At 35.2% G+C, this 19766-nt stretch overlaps 1 protein-coding gene and 1 non-coding gene across 2 annotated transcripts in view; one reads left to right on the top strand and one right to left on the bottom strand.

Moving 5' to 3' along the window:
- Positions 1-750: 750 nt before the first annotated feature.
- Positions 751-19766, bottom strand: part of LRRIQ1 (leucine rich repeats and IQ motif containing 1) — a 220484-nt gene continuing 201468 nt past the window's right edge. The window contains exon 26 of the mRNA XM_052641127.1: positions 751-893. Within this exon, the coding sequence (XP_052497087.1) occupies positions 751-893 (143 nt within the window). The remainder of the gene's footprint in view (positions 894-19766) is intronic.
- On the top strand, positions 19263-19334 carry TRNAY-AUA (transfer RNA tyrosine (anticodon AUA)). Its single transcript has one exon. It is a non-coding gene; the product is annotated as a tRNA-Tyr (tRNA).

Below are 19766 nucleotides of genomic sequence, written 5' to 3'. Positions count from 1 at the left end.
CAGGATTTAAAAAATTGGAAAGATTTTTTAACAATAATTATTTTAAGGCACTTAAAAAATTAGAGTACTTTTGAATCAGAAGAATATTATTAATGAACTTCAATGAGCATTTACCCTTAATAAATGATTAGAATGAAACATTACAGATAAAATATCTAACTCATTAAATTGATATTTAAATCTGTCATCTAAATTTAAATGGAACATATATATTTTTACCATAACTCTAATTTATTTAAGATGACAAACAAAAAAGCTATTTTCATTTTCTATTCTGAATTATTTTATATAAAAATTTATGTTTGAAATATACAATTATAATGATACAAATAAAATTTATTAATATATTAATAACCTGTTAATACTATACATGTTCCAATAAAATATAGCTATATTTTCTTATGATATATTTATGGTATTACAATTTATTGTTGGTGAAAAAATCATCTCTAGTACATGTGTTATAAACATTTTAAATAAAAAAGAAATTGGATACGCAAATTCCATTACAATGTTTCAAGAATTGACTTCTGGAAGTCATCCCACATGAACACAGGAACAACAGCAAAACTGCATTTTACATATGGAAGATAAGAGAAGTCCATCAGGAAACAGAATTGTGAAATGAGTATCTTAATACAAATTAAATACAGTACTCTAAAACATTGTATCCAGTCGGTAACATGACCAGATAGCCACAGATCTCTTGAAGCCATGTGCCATAGGTTTTGAATGATGAAGCTTGAAGGATTAGTTTGAAGTTTTCATCTTCTTTTTGCCACTTCCCCATCCACCACTGAGTTGTACAGGATTGTCACGGAATGATATACGTTCTTTCTTAGAAGATCTTGTATTTGTTATCATTGGTTCAAGTATTCCCTTAATTGAACAACCTAGACAGTGATAGTAAATGTACACATTCACTTAACTTGGTCCAAGTAAAATTATGTTTAGAACTAAGAAATATATTTGCCAGTCACATTCATTTTAGAACTATGTGGTCTTTGAGTTTAAAAGAAAGTATAATATTTCCTTTTTGTTTGCAATATAATATAATCAAAATTTAGTATAAATTATATTTAGTTTAAATGAAAGAAAATGACTTTAGAAGTTAAATAGATATAATAATTCCTTCTATCTATAATCCAAATATCCCTGGTATTTCAACACTATGAGATATGTCTTCTAAGTTTCTAATATATTTGCTTATGTTTTCATAATTTAAATTTTTATAACTTTATATTTTGTAAATAATGAGTACATTAAAATTAGTTTTAGAAGTGGTCCTATTGAATTAAGAACTTTTTCAGAAAAAAATAATGCTTGGCAAATTTTGGGGGAAAGTATATTAGATGTAGACTCTAAAGATATTCATTGGTTCTAGTCTGCTTGCATAAAACACAGCTTTATCACTGGACAGGTCACAGCCTTTCTGAGTCTTGGTTTTATAAATGAGGGAATGATTATGCATTACAGGGCTGTTGTGAAGATGAACTTCCCGAGTATACTGTGAAGGTGGTTAGACCTGGGGGAATGCTTTATAAACAGGTGCTATAAAAGTGGAAAAAATGACGATTTACACTCAACAAGTTAGAACTTACCCAGAGAAAAGTAACAGAAATTGTGAGAGGTGCAAAGCACATAGTCGTTATAAGAATGGGATAGCATTTTAGAAATATGTTACTCAGCAAGAACCTGAGATACCCTATCAAGAATACTAGTAAAGAATTATGATCGTCTGCTTCACGTCTCCTGAGGGCTGTCTCGGGGAAACGGCCTGAGACGCAGCCGAGTGAGGCATTCCAGAGCTCCCTCAGTCCTGGTTTGAGGCAAAGGTTCAAACCACGTGATTCTTCTTCATTACGATGCTTTTGTCTTTAAATAAGTTTAGAGGGAAATATATCAATTTTTTTCAATATTAATACTTCTCCAACTTAAATTTAAAATATTTTAAAGTATATGTCCAAACAGAAAAATTTGAAAATATTAGACCATTTGTGGAATTTGGCCTGAGATTTCAGATTTGGTACAACATGAGGGGTAAAACTGATTGTAAAAGTCCACCTTATACTTAAGAGCTTTTTAAAAACAGAATATTGCTTTTTTATTTTTAATCTTAGAATTGTGACTAGGAAAATAAATTCAAAAGTGTTAAATGAGCCTCTGTAAAAGGAGAAAATTTTATTAGTCCACAAAGAAAATCTTACTAAAAGGCAAGGGAAAAAAAGTAAAAAGCTATTGTCTTAGGAAACGATATTCTAGAAATGGAAAGGCTGACACTTTTGCCTATAGGCAGAAGTCTGTGATGGAGTTAGAATGGAGTGCAATTTAAGAGGCCTTCACAGCTGCCACTTGTGAGGACAATCTCAGCAGAGAGACAAAGGAGAAATGCCAAGTGAAGTCGGCTTCTATGTGCCGGCCAGATTTAGCCTGCCTTAAACTACCCCTGGTAGGTTAGTCAGTATCCTTTGTGAAGCTGCAAGAACTCTTTCAAGCAACAGAATGTTACTGCTGCACAAAAGCAAGAATTTCCTAATGATAAAATAGTGACCTGAAAAATTAAGAATGCATCCTCAAAGCTTGTCCTCTATTTACTAGCTCCAAATTGGAAATATATGTATATATATTTTAAATGGAACGTCCACTTTGGTTTATTTAAAACAGCAACAATAATAGTAACAGTAAATGACTTGCCCTAGCAGTAAAAATTCTTTGATGAATAAACTATTTGTTGGATAACAAGTATCTATTTATGAGAACACATCAGTAAGGGAGAATGCTTGGGCTTGATGGAAGGTGTAGCATGCAGGATTGAGAAATGGGACATATTTAGAATTCAGGTATATTTATTTAAGATAAAAAATCGAGCTTGATAAAAGGGTAAGCATATTTCCACAAATGGCTTAACACAAATGTTTTATCCCAATAGAGAAAGCGAAGTAAAGTTCCTTGCCAGTATTATTCAAGCTAATAAGCAGAAATAAGTATATATTTTAAAATACAATTTGATAACATAGTTAATTATTGGTTAAATATTTTTCATGAAAGTATCTTAATAGTATATAGATGTATTATTTAATGCCTTTATTCTTAACATAAGCTTTTCATCCAGTGTGGCAGATAATGTGTAAGAATGGTGGCACTTTCTTTATAAAGTATTGAAATATTTAAAAATAATTTCATGTATTTCTAAAATAACTATTTCAAAATTAAATAAAAATGAATTGCGTTACAATATAGCTTTTCTGTAGACCAAATCCTGATTCTGAACAGTGTTTCTGAATTCTAAAAAATTTTTCTATTGACTACAAGTTTATGTATGGTACATTTTTTTCCTAATAGTGTTGCTGTCTTCAGTATTTGAAGCTATTGATGAATCTCCAAGCCTTTTGTACTTGTCTACAGTGTAGCCCTATATTTAAAAGGCAGCTTGTAATTTTTCATTGCTTAGTATAATTCCTTCAGCAATAATTATAATTTAAAAACATATTGTGTGATATTACAAAATAGATTCATAACAATTTTGAAGTACATTTTCTTCAAATGGGATGGAATGAAAATTCTATAGGAAATTAGTCTTTAAAATTACATAAACACTTATGTGAATATATATATATATTTAATAGTTTAGATGTGATTAAGCTTGCATTTCATTATTTTGCTATGTGTAAATAAGCAATTTGAGCAGTAATCAATATAGCTTATTCTCTCATTGCATTTAGTGAGAGCCTTTGTTATCATATAAATTCTTGACCCACCAGAAATACAGAAATAAATTGAGGAGTAAAGCAAGACATCTACGAAGGAACCAAATACTGGCATTCATTGTAAAGCTATTACTTTGTCCTATGATTACTCTAGAAATGAAAAAAGAAAATAAAGAAGCAATTTAATAAGTCAATGTATAATCATTCTGAAATTACATACTCACATGAAATACAATAGTGAGAGATTTTACCTCAAAAAAATGGATATTAGAACTAGACTACTGATGGGTTTCTGGAATAAAAAAAATTATAACTAAAGGATCTTTGCCACTTTTTCTCTTTTCTGCACATTATTGTTACAAATTTTACCTTTTTTTTTGACAACAGTCTACTACATATTTGCAGGTGACCATACACATCAACCAACCAGTCTCTTACATATATGCTGAAAGTATGTCTTGATAAGTACGATCTATCTTCCAGTAGGTCGCTTCTTTGCCACATAATCTGTGTTCTGCTAAAGATTTGTTCTGGTCCTTTAAAAATTTTTTGGGGTTAAATCCTTGGTTCTTTAACAAATGTCAAGGTCTATATACGCTGTGTTTTGATAAGTAATTTAATATGTAAAATGCTTTGAATGACGCTCCTGGTATGTATAAGAAAAACTTCCTTAAACAAGTTAAAGTAGAAATTTCATGATGTATAGTAATACGTCATTGGATTTTCGTTGAAACCCTATGTGTCTGGACAGAAAAATCATTTCAAAGTCCTTCTCATATTGTACTGCTTAACAGCAGAAACAGCAGAATAAGCATGAAGGAAAAAAAATTCAACATTTTAATGAAAGTGACCAGAACAAATTTTTTGCAGCAAAGCATCTACATCAATTTAAGTGCTGTGAGTGAGTTACACTGGGTAAGTTTGAGGTTGAGGTAGGTAGTACAGTGTTCAAGTAACAGTTGCTTTTAAAGGCTATTGCTATGCCAAACCTTGAGTTGTCATGATCATTGACAGATAGTTTAAAGTCTAACACTAAGAATGAAAATAAAACAAATAAAGGGGTTGTTCACATCATATTTAGATTGCCTTCGTATAACATGGTGATTTTGTTTGTTTGGAAATTGTTTTCAAGGTTTTTCAGTGAATAAAAGTTCTCTCTATAACATGAAAATACTAATAACATTTTCCTGTTTCTTGAAATCCCAACTGAACAATGACATTTACAGTTATCCTTCTAACCCAATATTTAAGAGACATATAAAAACGAAAACCAGTTATGTTTGGTACCTTTGATAGCCATAGGTTACCCACAGTATTTGTTATTGCTGCTAAAAATCACGATGCCTGATGTTTCTTTTTAAATCAACATGACACATATAATTTGCTTTGTCTATGTACATTTATTTTGAAAAGGCAATTCCTAATGTGCATAAAATCTAATACATATCATAGAGGGTGGGGTATCCTGATATACAGCATAGATTTTTACTTTTGTATTTGGCGCATTTCTTGATCTTTTATAATAGCTACCATTCATATCTGATCTAGAATCTTTGAGGCCTCCCTATAGTATACATTGTTTCTGGGTTTTATTATTTTTAACACACTGTTGTGTTGATTTCTTCTTAGAGATGTGTTTGGCTAGACAAGGATGACTAGAATATGGTGCTAAAAATACTACCTAGTTTCTTTAAATTCTGTTTCTTGTACTTACATTGTTTAATGTTGTTCTCATTTTTTCCCCGTGGGAATTTTTTTTTTTTTTAGTGATTTAGTGATTTTTGGTTATAAAATCTAAACAGGTTTTATGATTTTTTTTTTCATAATTAGATTAGCTTTCTGTCGTGTGACCGTTAAATAACTCTTCTTTCCTGGTGTTTCTGGCTTCCCACCAAACTACCAGATGCTTATTGAGTATTTGACTCCTACTAATAAATTGACTAGGTAATAGAAAGTATAACTCAATAAGGAATTAAGATGAAATTTAACAATCTATAAATTATCTAGGCATCTGTTTCCTTCTATATACAGTTGGTTTAAAAATCAGGTCATAGGTCTATTATTCTCATCAATTCAGAAAAAGTCTGTTCCTAGATTCTCTAATCATTCTAAAAATATTCTTTGCACTACTCTGTTTATCATACTTATAACTAAGTGTTCTTAAGTATTTGTATTTAAAGAGTAATGGCATGAATTATGCTAATAATTGAGAGTATTTTTTACACTTAAGTGATATGCATATTCTTTTGAAACAACCCAGTTCTTTGTCTTGGCCCTCTTTTCCCCATGTTAATTAATTTTGCCGAAAGTAAACATTTAGCAAAAAAATATGCATTTTAAGTCAATTCCCAAATGTTTTATCACTGCACAGTTATCCTTTGGCATTTAAATATTTAAAACCTAAATTAGATTTTCAAGATCACTTGGAGTCTTTGAAAGCTTGAGCTCAAACTCTTCCTTTTATTTTCACATTCATTCAATATGTATTTATTTAGTGCCTATTATGTAGCAGGCACTGTTCTATTCTGCCTTTCAATGAAGCTCCCCTGTCAATACACTTCCATGTGCCAAGTAATATTAGTAACCATCATTCCACAGTTGCTTTCCATTTCACTCTATTCTCATAATTTCATCTTTACAATCCTCATATGGAACTTGTATAAAATAAATATGTATTTCCACATTCCCAGATAGTGAAGACTTGTGGATAGGTTTCCCAAAAACTTTCATGGAAACTTTCATTATCCCTTTTCATGCTTATTAGTTCTTAGCAGGGAGACATTTGGCAACAATAAACATGACTCGCCTGAGGATTTATTATATTATTGCACTTAGTTTCATTCATTTGACAAATGCATTTCACATTTGACCATACCCATTTATTTGTGCACATTAAGCTAGTGTAAGAAATCAGTTTGAAAGTGACAACAATAACCAAAATAAAAAAGGAGTCAGTTTATTTATGAAGGAAAGGGGTAGAAACTAAAACACTACAGTTAGAAACATGATGCTTTAATATATTATCAATAGAGCATACATAGATCCTGTCCTCAAAAATGTTAAAATGTGTGTAAGTTGTTTTTTTATTACAAAGAATAAATGTAGTTGACATATGTATAACGAGCTCTCTCACAAAAGTACAGTTGAAATTTGTCTTCCTCTGGATAATATCAACTGCTGGTGAAACCACTGTTTTAGATCTGTAAATATTATTCTGTGGTTACTAATAACTGTTATATTTAACTATGTCTGGAATCATTGTTGACTGTTTCATTAGACTGTCTAAGATTCTGGAAACAGGCTGTATCGGGCTGTTAAAGGACATTAAATCAATAGCTATTTATTATGTGCCTACTCGGTGCTAGACTTTTAATATATGTCTATTAGATGTTTCCAGCAACCATGTAAACATGAGGGTGGTATAATAGTAATTAATTTTGACTATCCAGATCTGTTTACGGGAATATTTTTAGGGTTGAAGTGTTAATGTTAACGTGTTTGTTTATTCAGGGACACAATATTAAGATCTAACAAATCTGTGTTCGTAAAGGTCCTGCCAAAAAAACTTGAGATCCAGAAAAATCAGAGTTAATGGTTTAAGCAATAATAAAATAAAAGCCTTAAAATAAAATTTGTATATTGTTAGAGACCAGCTCTTGCTGAACAAACTTTTTTAAAAATAATAATTCTATGATATAGCTCTAAGCTTCTTTATTGACATGTTTCTTTAAATCAAACCTTTCAGATAAGGAACAAGAGGATAAACAAAGCCAGATTTTATTATACACAGAAGAAAAAGGTTTAACTTGGCCACAGTTGTATATAAAAATCTTATTTACCTAATTTTTATCTGTGGAAAAAATATAACATCAATGTCAGGATTAAAGTTTGAATATTTTAATTAAGAAGTTTGAGAGTTAGTTTTTACCTCTACAATGAATTTTACAACAGTTGCCATAGACAATGGTATTGTGGAATTATTTTATCAGAAGAATTTGTAGACTGAATGCCATCATTTACAACTATGCCAGTTAATTAAAAGTATTACTGGAGTGCACATTTTAAATAATTTCTTTATTGTGCATTTATCATCAACAAAAGTTTGCACTGTACAAAATTACTCGACTTTTTACTATCAAGTCTATTAAAAGACTAGTATGTGCCATTGTCCGCATTTTCTCATCACACTTTTATCTTCAATTCTGCCAATATTAGTTTACTCATGACCTGAAAATGTCATATCTTGAAGGAGTAGCAGGGATCTAGGAGTTCCTTATGTTCCAGGCCCTGGCATGGCACTTTATATTCACCATCTCATTTAATCTACAATATAGCTGTGCACAATACATTATCACCCGCGTTTTAAAGATAAGGAAACTGAGGCAATGAAGTTAAAATTTTTGCCCAAAAGTAAGTGACAGTAACATATTTGAAACTTGACTTTATATGACTAAGTTTATCAAAAAGAAGACAGTATCATTTTTAATTTTAAGAAATAAAGAATACCTCTAATATCATAGTACCATAAAGAAAATCATTAGGCAGCAAATGTGAGACAAATATCTTTTTTTGCATTGCTTCCAATGGAAACAACTGTCCATGATAAAACAATATCATCCTTAATTTCTGTAAGTTGAGGAAACACAAGAGAAAGACATTTCTTAATCTGTATCCATATATCTAAATTTTGTGCTGTGCAGTGCTTAGTTGCTCAGTCATGTCTGACTCTTTGAGACCCCATGAACTATAGCCCACCAGGCTCCTCTGTCCATGGGGATTCTCCAGGCAAGAATCCTGGAATGGGTTGCCACGCCCTCCTCCAGGAGATCTTCCCCACCCAGGGACTGAACCTAGGACTCCTGCGTTACAAGCAGATTCTTTACCATCTGAGCCACCAGGGAAGCCCATGTATACTGGAGTGAGTAGCTATCCCTTCTCCAGGGATCTTCCTGACCAAGGAATCAAACCAGGGTCTTCTGCATTGTAGGCAGATTCTTTACCGGCTGATTTGCCTGGGGAGCCCATCTATATACTCGTATCTATATATGATATGATAACCCTTAACATGATTTTTTAATTTAAGAATTAATTTATTAAAATATTTTTTTTCAGGCAATTTTATCCTTCAGTTACATCACTGCTTTTCTGTTTACCCATCAAGATCTTCTAGGTACTACTGGAATTTCTGAAGCTGTTCAAAGAATACTCCCATATTTCAATGATTTTGACTGAATTACATGAGCACATATAGTAATAAAACATTAATGGAATACTGGAGACTACATATTTTTTCCTTTAAGAAAATAGCTGAAGAAGAACTTCCTTCATTGTACAGTTGATGGAATCTGCCTGCCAATCCGGGGAACACGGGTTCGATTCCTGGTCCGGGAAGATTCCACATGCCAAGGAGCAACTAAAGCCCCCTGGGCCACAGCTACTGAGCCTGCACACGTACAGCTTGTGTTCTGGAATCAGACAGGCCACTGCAATGAGAAACCTTCACATTGCAATGAAGAGTGGTCCCTGTTTACCGCAAGCAAAGAAAGCCCAGGAAGCAACAAAGCATTAAAGACCAAGTGCAACCAATAAATAAATAAATAAAATATCTGAGGAAAATGCATTAGAATTACATAACTATCTAGAGTTTTTATAAAGGCTAGATACAAGTAAGATCAATATACTATTTAGCGGACAGTTGAACCAAAACTCAATTTCTTTATTATATATATATTTCAGTCTATACTGAAAAATATGCAAGTAGGGACATAAATGGGAATTCCCAGGTGGCGCTAGTGGTAAAGAACCCATCTGCCAATGCAGGAGACATAAAAGGCATGGGTTTGATCTATAGGTTGGGAGGATCCCTTAAAGGAGGGCATGGCAACCTACTCCAGATTCTTGCCTGGAGAATCCCCATGGACAGAGGTGCCTGGTGGGCTACAGTCCATGGGATCACACAGAATTGGACATGACTGAAGCAACGCAGCAAGCACAGGGACATAATTAAACAGAACTTTCACTCATCTTTTGACCACTCTACATGACAGAAAATTAAGTTAAAGGTAAAACATTTCTAAACTTCCAATGAGGAAATAATTGATTTGTAAATTTAAGTTATGGAATGCAGGGAATCAGTTGGAAGTAGCAGAGCTGCCAAAACGGTCAAAATGCTAGTTAGAGATCGTGGATCCTTGAAAAGGGAAATTTCAAAGGAGATACAGGTTAGGAGTAGGGTGGCAGAAAGGTTGGAGAGCAGCAAGATGACAAAGGTGAGTTCACCAGTGAAGCACCAGTGACCAGTATTATATTCATAAAATAAAGTCATTTATATTTACAACTATATTCACCCAATCAAGTCTCCTTACTGTGGAAGTAGAGAGAGATGGCTGATGTGGGTCAGCCACATTAAAAATTAACACTGCAATTCATTAACAAATCTTTGCATTGGATAGAATTCATTATTAATACTCTCAGAGAGAAAAACCAAAGCTCCTTCACATGAGATATATTATTCATGTTTTTAAAATACCAAAATAATTTTGAAATACCAAAATAATAAAACTTTTAATTTTTGATTTTTGAAAAGAAATTTAAGCTGTATTATTGAAAATATTTGTAATATTTTCTATATTATATATAATTATAAGGTACAGAAGTTAACTTCTAAAAAGTTTATAATTTTGATATTTAATTGAATTGGATATCATCTCTATTATAGACTCATGCCTAATATATAACACATATTTGTATATATGTTTATATATATATATATGTAAAAAATGGAGAAGCTCTGTACAGTCAGCAAAAATAAAACCTGGAGCTGACTGTGGCTCATTAAGAACTCCTTATTGAAAGATTCAGACTTAAATTGAGGAAAATGGGGAAAATCACTAGGCCATTCAGGTATGAACTAAATAAAATCCCTTATGATTAATTATACAGTGGAGGTGATGAATAGATTCAAGTGATTAGATCTGCTAGACAGAGTGCCTGAAAAATATGGACAGAGGTTTATGACACTATACAGGAGGTGGTGACCAAAACCATCCCAAAGAAAAAGAAATGCAAGAAGGTGAAGTGGTTGTCTAAGGAGACTTTACAAAGAGTTGAGAGAAGAGAAGCAAAAGGCAAGGGAGAAAAGGAAAAATATGGTAAAGATCTAATAGAAGCAGAAGAGATTAAGAAGAGGTGGCAAGAATACACAGAACTGTACAAAAAGAACTTGAGGACCTGGAAAACGATGGTGTGGTCACTCACATAGAGCCAGACATCTTGGAGTGTGAAGTCAAGTGGGCCTTAGGAAGCATCACTATGACCAAAGTTAGTGGAGGTGATGAAATTCCAGCTGAGTTATTTCATATTGTAAAAGATTATGATGTTAAAGTGTTGCACTCAATATGCCAGCAAATTTGGAAACTCAGCAGTGGCCACAGGACAGGAAAAGGTCAGTTTTCATTCCAGTCTCAAAGAAGGGCAATGCCAAAAATGTTCAAACTACCAGACAACTGCACTTATTTCATATGCTAGCAAGGTAATGCTCAAAATCCTTCAAGCTAGTCTTCAGCAGCACGTGAACCAAGAACTTCCAGACTTTCAAGCTGGGTTTAGAAAAGGCAGAGGAACCAGAGATCAAATTGCCAACATCTGCTGGATCATAGAAAAAGGAAAAGCAAGAGAATTCCAGAAAAACATCTACTTCTGCTTCATCGACTATGCTAAAACCTTTGACTGTGTGGATCACAACAAATTGTGGAAAATTCTTAAAGAGATGGGAATATTAGATCACCTTACCTGTCTCCTGAGAAACCTGTGTGCAGGTCAAGAAGCAACAATTCAGTTACTCAGTCGTATCCGACTCTTTGCAACCCCATGGACTGCAGCACAGCAGGCCTCCCTGTACATCACCAACTCGCGGAGCTTGTTCAATCCCATGTCCATTGTGTCGATGATGCCATCCGACCATCTCATCCTCTGTCATCCCCTTCTCCTCCTGCCTTCATTCTTTCCCAGCAACAGGATCTTTTCCAATGAGTCAGTTCATCACATCAGGTGGCCAAAGTATTGGAGTTTCAGCTTCAGCATCAGTCCTTCCAATGTATATTCAGGACTGATTTCCTTTAGGATGGACTGGTTTGATCTCCTTGCTGTCTAAGGGACTCTCAGGAGTCTTCTCCAACACCACAGTTCAAAAGCATCAATTTTTCGGTGGTCAGCTTTCTTTATAGTCCAACTCTCACATCCATACATGACTACTGGAAAAACCATAGCTTTGACTAGATGGACTTCTGTTGGCAAAGTAATGTCTCTGCTTTTTAATATGCTGTCTAGGTTGGTCATAGCTTTTCTTCCAAGGAACCAGCATCTTTTAATATGATGGCCACAGTCATCATCTTCAGTGATTTCTAAGTAACAGTTAGAACTGGACATTCAACAATGGACTGGTTCCAAATTGGGAATGAAGTATGTCAAGGCTGTATATTGTCACCCTGTTAATTTAACTTATATGTAGAATCCATCACACAAAAAGCTGAACTGGATGAATCACAAGCTGGAGTCAGGATTGCTGAGAGAAATATTAACAGCCATAGATATGTAGATGATACCACTCTAATAGCTGAAAGTTAAAAGGAACTAAAAAGCCTCTTGACGAGGGTGAAAGAGTGTGAAAAGCTGGCCTTGAAACTCAACATTCAAAAACTAAGATCATGGCATCAGCTCTCATTAATTCCTGGCAAACAGATGGAAAAACGATGGAAGCAGTGACAGATTCTATTGTGTTGGGCTCCAAAATCACTGTAGATGGTGACTGCAGTCATGAAATTAAAAGACGCTTGCTCCTTGGAAGGAAACCTATGACAAACTTAGAAAGTATATTAAAAAGCAGAGACATCACTTTGTTGACAAAGGTCTTTATAGGCAAAACTATGGTTTTTTCCAGTAGTCATGCAGAGATGTGGAAGTTGGACCATAAAGAAGGCTGAGCACTGAAGAATTGATGCTTTCAAACTGTGGTTCTGGAGAAAACTCTTGGGAGAGTCCCTTGGACAGCAAGGAGATCAAATCAGTCAATACTAAAGAAAATCAACCTTGAATATTCATTGGAAGGACTGATGCTAAAGCTGAAGCTCCAATACTCTAGCCACCTGATGTGAAGTGCCAACTCATTGGAAAATACCTTGGTGCTGAGAGAGATTGAAGACAGGAGAAGAAGGGAGTGACAAGAGGATGAGATGGTTGGATAACATCATCAACTCAATGTCCATGAGTCTGAACAAACTCTGGGAGATAGTAAAGGACAGGGAAGCCTGGTATGCTGTAGTCCATGGGGTTCAAAGAGCTGGACATGACTGAGTGACTAAAGAACAGCAACATCAATTTAGGGAGAAGGCCATAAAATGTTAATGGAAATGGTTTCCCTTGTTCTGGAGAAGACAATATCCATTTAAGGTTATATGAATATATGATAAGAGGAGAAAAGCAACAATGATTGGTAAATTCATTTGTTCTCTGAAGTGCTTTCTATGTGCTAATCATATACAATTCATCTTTGTACTTTTCAAAAGATAAATTATAATCTATGATATTGTCTTTTATGTTCCATCTGTACATTGCGATAGATAGAAGCAAAACATTTATGATGCCGAGAAGCTGGATGGGAAGCAATTGATATCCTTACACTAGGAATCACAAGACCCAAATTTGAGTGTCAGCTCTACAACTTTTAGCCTCCTTAGCTCTGGGCAATTTATTTATAAAATTAAAAGCTAAATCCCACCTGTTTTGAAGTAAATCTCAGGCAATAGGTGGTGAGGAACAGCCTTCTGAGCTTCTCGTTTGTTCTCCTTTTCTTTTTTCCCATTCACTTTTTATTAAGACTATTTTTTTTAAAGAGTAATTTCCGTTCACAGAAAAATTGAGAGGAGGGTACATAGATTTCCTATATATTTTTTGTCCCACATATGCATGCTGCTGCTGCTGCTGCTGCTAAGTCGCTTCAGTCATGTCCGACTCTGTGCAACCCCACAGACAGCAGCCCACCAGGCTCCCTCATCCCTGGGATTCTCCAGGCAAGAACACTGAAGTGGGTTGCCATTTCCTTCTCCAATGAATGAAAGTGAAAAGTGAAAGTGAAGTCGCATAGTCTCCTTCATTCTCAAAGACCCCACCAGTAAGGTACCTGTTACAAATGATTAAATTAAATTGTCAAAATATAATCACCCAAAGTACATAGCTTACATTATAGTTCACTCTCAGGTTTGGGTTTTGTACATTCTATAGGTCTGGAAAAATGTATGAATGGCAGTATGCAAATGGTATCATAGAGATTATTTCCACTGCTCTAAAAATCCCCTATGCTCAACCTATTCATCTTCCATACAACCCTCTTCTACCTTTGATGATATTACCATTTCCATAATTTTACCTTTTTAAGAATGTTACATAGTTGAAATCATACAGTAGGTAGTCTTTTCAGACTTTTTTTCACTTATTAATATGCATTTAAATTTCCATCATGTTGTTTTCAAGGCCTAGTAGCTTGTTTCTTTTTTTTAATCACTGAGCAATATTTCATTATTTGGATGTGCCACAGTTTATTTAGCCATTCACCCACTAAAGGACATCTTGGTTGCTTCCAAATTTTGGCAATTATGAATAATGTTGCCATAAACATCCATGTGCAGGCTTTTGTGTGGTTGTAAGTTTTCAACTTCTTTGAATAAATACCAAGAAGCATGACTGCTGGATCGTATGGTAAGGGTATGCTTAATTTTTTAAGAAAGTGTCAAACTGTCTTCCTAAGTGGTTGTACCATTTTGCATTTCCACCAGCAATGAATGAGAGATCTTGTGGCTACACATTTTTGCTGGCAGTTGGTTTTGTCAGTGTTCTGGATGTTGGCGATTCTATTGATAATAGGTGTACAGTGGTATCTCATTTTAATTTGCTTTTCCCATGGATGTCTTGGTCTTCCAACTTTGTTCTTCTCCTTCAACACTGTGTTGGCTATTCTAAGTCTTGTACCTCTTCATCTTTGTACTTGCTTAATGATTCTGTACCATGCTTTACTTATTGCAGGCACGCAACTGCTTGCACTCACGATGTTGCTGTTCATTTGCTAAGTCGTATCCAACTCTTGTGACCCTCATGGACTGCAGGACACCAGGCTTCCCTGTCCTTCAGTATTTCCTGGAGTTTGCTCAAACTCATGTCCATTGAGTTGGTGATGCCATCCAACCATCTCATCCTTTGTCGTCCCCTTCTCCTCTTGCCCTCAGTCTTTCCCAGCATCAGGATCTTTTCCCATGAGTTGGTTCTTCACATCAGGTGGCCAAAGTATTGGAGTTCAGCTTCAGCATCAGCCCTTCCAAAGAATACTCAGGATTTATTTCCTTTAGGATTGGCTGGTTTAATCTCCTTGCAGTCCAAGGGACTCTCAAGAGTCTTCTCCAGCACCACAATTCAAAGGCATCAATTCTTTGGCATGTACCCATGATGAGGTTTATATAATGACCCACAGATATATGCAATACTATTTACATCTTCAATTTACTCACTGAGGGATTAAAAATGCATATTATATGTATATACTATAGCTATGTACAAAGCAGATACCATATATGTACATAAATATGCACAGACATACATGAATATATAACATGCTAATAATGCTTGGCTTACAAACTTTAAATTATGTTAATGGAATGCACTTAGTAAATTTGAAATAAATGTTAATGGTCATCTTTGAAATTTTTTATTTTAGCTACCACTTTTACCCTTTCAATCCCCATATACTATTGGGTACTAGCAACTAGTAAACCATGTATTTCACTTTGTACTTTTGATAGTCAGATTAATCTGTTTTGATAAGAGCTGTAAAATTATTTTGTCAATATACTGGAGGCATTGTAAAATGTTAGGATTGACTCAGAATGTCTTTCTTCAACTGATTTTAGGCTTTCTAAAACAACAAGGTATTTTCAGAAATATTTGTTAGTTTCTCATTAGCAGTAGAAAAGCCCAACTCCTCCACTATATTTTCAAACTTATTTTGAAACTAGGCTTCATTTTTAATGCAACTTTATTTAACATCACTTCAGTATGTGGAACCTCTGGTCCAGACAAGCTTCTCAGTGTTTCACAAATATATATTCATATTTTACCTTATGCCCTTGTTTAGTTGGGTTTATTTCCACTTTGTCCCCCCTTAGTTAAATCCCAAATGTTAGTCTAGGTACAGATCAAGTATACTGCCTCCAAGAAGCCTTCTTCATTTCAACAACATTAGCAACTTTACTTTTGAAAAACAGTTGTTTCCATATTCAGTAAATTCAGTACCATATTATAAGGGCTTACATTTCATGAGAGTTTAGACATGTTCCTATCTTCCCTGGTGGCTCAGACAGTAAAAAAGCGTCTGCCTGCAATGCGGGAGACCCAGGTTCAATTCCTGGGTCAGGAAGATCCTCTGGAGAAGGAAATGGCAATCCACTCCAGAACTCTTGCCTGGAAAATTCCATGGACGGAGGAGACTGATCGGCTACAGTCCATGGGGTCTCAAAGAATCAGACATGACTGAGCAACTTCACTCACTCACTTAGACATGTTCAGAGAAGAAGCTGATCTGGGGTTGGCTTTCCTGGTGCCTCAGAGGTTAAAGTGTATGCCTCCAATGCAGGAGACCCAGGTTTGATCCCTGGGTCAGGAAGATCCCCTGGAGAAGGAAATGGTAACCCACTCCAGTATTCTTGCCTAGAGAATCTCATAGGCGGCGGAGCCTGGTAGGCTACAGTCCATGGGGTCGAAAAGAGTCGGACATGATAGAGGGACTTCACTTTCACTTTTCACTTTCATACACTATTATGGCAGAAAGGGAAGAAGAACTAAGGAGCCTCTTGATGAAAGTGAAAAAGGAGAGTGAAAAAGTTGGCTTAAAGCTCAACATTCAGAAAACGAAGATCATAGATAGCATCCGGTCCCATCACTTCATGGCAAATAGATGGGGAAACAGTGGAAACAGTGGCTGACTTTATTTTTCTGGGCTCCAAAATCACTGCAGATGGTGGACGGCAGCCACGAAATTAAATAAAAGATGCTTACTCCTTGGAAGGAAAGTTATGACCAACCTAGACAGCATATTCAAAAGCAGAGACATTACTTTGTCAACAAAGGTCCGTCTAGTCAAAGCTATGGTTTTTCCAGTGGTCATATATGGATGTGAGAGTTGGACTATAAAGAAAGCTGAGCACCGAAGAATTGATGCTTTTGAACTGTGGTGTTGGAGAAGACTTTTGAGAGTCCCTTGGACTGCAAGGAGATCCAACCAGTCCATCCTAAAGGAGATCAGTCCTGAGTGTTCATTGGAAGGAATGATATTGAAGCTGAAACTCCAATACTTTGGCCACCTGATGCGAAGAGCTGGCTCATTTGAAAAGACGCTGATGCTGGGAAAGATTGAGGGCAAAAGGAGAAGGGGACGACAGAGGATGAGATGGTCGGATGGCATCATCGACACAATGGACATGGGTTTGGGTGGACTCCAGGAGTTGGTGATGGACAGGGAGGCCTGGCGTGCTGTGGTTCATGGGGTTGCAAAGAGTTGGACACGACTGAGGGACTGAACTGAACTCATACACTATTACAGAGGATTTTGGATTCTCAGTCTCTGGCTAACTTTGAAAATGGAATATGTCCTGGAAAATGCAGGGATAACATGAAGAAGGCAACTGGAAACCAAAACTAGGTGTATAGTGAGCAATAATTCATCAATAAATGGCTCCAGAAAGAATGAAGGGATAAGAGGAACTATATTCTTACTAAGCTACATGTTTTAGCCCAAGGAAGAACAGAAGACAGTATAGCACTGAGTTTGGAATGAGAAAAGATGGATTCAAGTTGTAGCTTTCCTTTGCTGTTTTTTTGTGCCAACATTCAAATAAATAAACACTCTAAGTCTCTTTTATAACATCTATCAAAGAAAAATAATCATACAAGTCAGAAAAGACAATTAAAAGAAATTGGCTAAACTCTAAATTGCTAGAGCAATAGAGTTATTGTAATGTATCCTTTATTTTAAGTATTAAGGGGTAAATGAATTGAGAAAACCAGAATCACCTAAGGATATCAAGTATTTTTAAATAAATATTGTTTAAATCAGGATTTTTTTGCCTAGTCATTTCATAATGCCACGTTTTAAAATATGAATGTGACCTATTTCATCTATTTTCAAATCATAATATAGATTAGAAAATTTGGTAGCAGATTTCCTTGGCCTTGTGTAAGAGGGCAGTAAGACCTAAAAGGAACAAAACAAAGACCTTAGGAAATTCTCTAAGAAAAGACATTGTTACTTTATATGGATGGCATGGTTCTGCTATTATTTGATATACAGAAAAGGAAGACAACTCTACTTAGAAATTGTTCAAAAATAATATAACAGTAACAACACATACAATAATAACAAATAATATAAACAACAAGTCTTTACTTACTACTAGGCAATGCATCACCATACTTTACAGATATTTTTTGCTGATTTATTCCTCACTAAAATTCCATGAGATAGACATTATACTTCCATTTTACAGAGAGTAAACTCATTCTTAGAGGTTAGATAATTTACCCAAGGTCACACAACTTATCTGTGATAGTAGAGTGGGGATTTTAAACCTGAATGTATCTATTTCTAAAGAATATGTGTTCCAAATATTATAGCAATATTGAAAGAGAAATACTAGAAAAGTTCAAAAGCTGAAAAAGTTTTATAGCTGTAACCCATAAACTGCTCTCTAGATTTGACTTGTGAAGCTGAACGAACTATTTTAGCTTTAATAAGGTGACAAGATTTTGAGAGAAAGCTGGAGGAAAAGAGCTTTCAAAATACTGAGACTTTAAGTGGTTGGCCCAGGGCCATGGGGGCCTAGGACACAAAGACTCTGACAGTTAAAAGATTTCTATGTATAATAAGCTATGCCATTTTTTTTTTCAGTTCAAGAACTATTAAGAGGACATTTCTTTTAAGTTGAGCTAGTTAGCCATGTGACTAGATACTACAGACTTCAATATCTTACCTCAACTGATTTTTCTTTTTTACAACAATTACAAAGAACATTTACTAAGCACTTATTTTGAGACAGATACCATTCTGAATGTGCTATCAGTTCAGTTCAGTTGCTCAGCTGTGTCTGACTCTTTGCAACCCCATTGACTGCAGCATGACAGGCCTCCCTGTCCATCACCAACACCCAGAGCTTGCTCAAACTCCTGTCCATTGAGTAGGTGATGCCATCCAACCATCTCATCCTCTGTCATCCCATTCTCCTCCTGCCTTCAATCTTTCCCAGCATCAGGGTCTTTTCCAATGAGTCAGTTCTTTGAATCAGGTGGCCAACGTTATTGGAGTTTCAGCTTCAGCATCAGTCCTTCCAATGAATATTCAGGGTTGATTTCTTTAGTATTGACTAGTTTGATCTCCTTGCTCTCCAAAGGACTCTCAAGAGTCTTCTCCAACACCAAAGTTCAAAAGCATCAATTCTTCGGCACTCATCTTTCTTTACTTCCCTGGTGGCTCAGACGGTAAAGCATCTGTCTATAATGCAGGGGACCCAGGTTCGATCCCTGGGTTGGGAAGATCCACTGGAGAAGGAAATGGCAATCCACTCCAGTACTGTTGCCTGGAAAATCCCATGGACAGAGGAGCCTGATAGGCTACAGTCCACGGGGTTGCAAAGAGTCGGACACGACTGAGCGACTTCATTCATTCATTCAGCTTTCTTTATAGTCCAACTCTCACATCCATACATGACTACTGGAAGCGAATGCACTATATTTGATCCTAAAACAATTCTACAAGGTAGGTATTATTCCTATTTTAAGGATGAGAAAATTAAGTTATGATACAAATCTAGGCAAACTGATGTCAGAGGTCATATCCTTCACCATTATATTACATGGAGGTTACAGTAAACTAGTATGACAAGAATTTGGCAAATAGTATTTATTCATATTCATTCTGTTATTTAATAAAAAAATATTTTCTAAAGTGTCTTGTCTTAAATTGTC

The sequence above is a fragment of the Budorcas taxicolor genome, chromosome 5 (genome assembly GCF_023091745.1).
Source record: "Budorcas taxicolor isolate Tak-1 chromosome 5, Takin1.1, whole genome shotgun sequence".
NCBI lineage: Eukaryota > Metazoa > Chordata > Mammalia > Artiodactyla > Bovidae > Budorcas > Budorcas taxicolor.
Note: the sequence above shows the minus strand (reverse complement) of the source record. Positions and strands in the feature narration are given on the sequence as shown.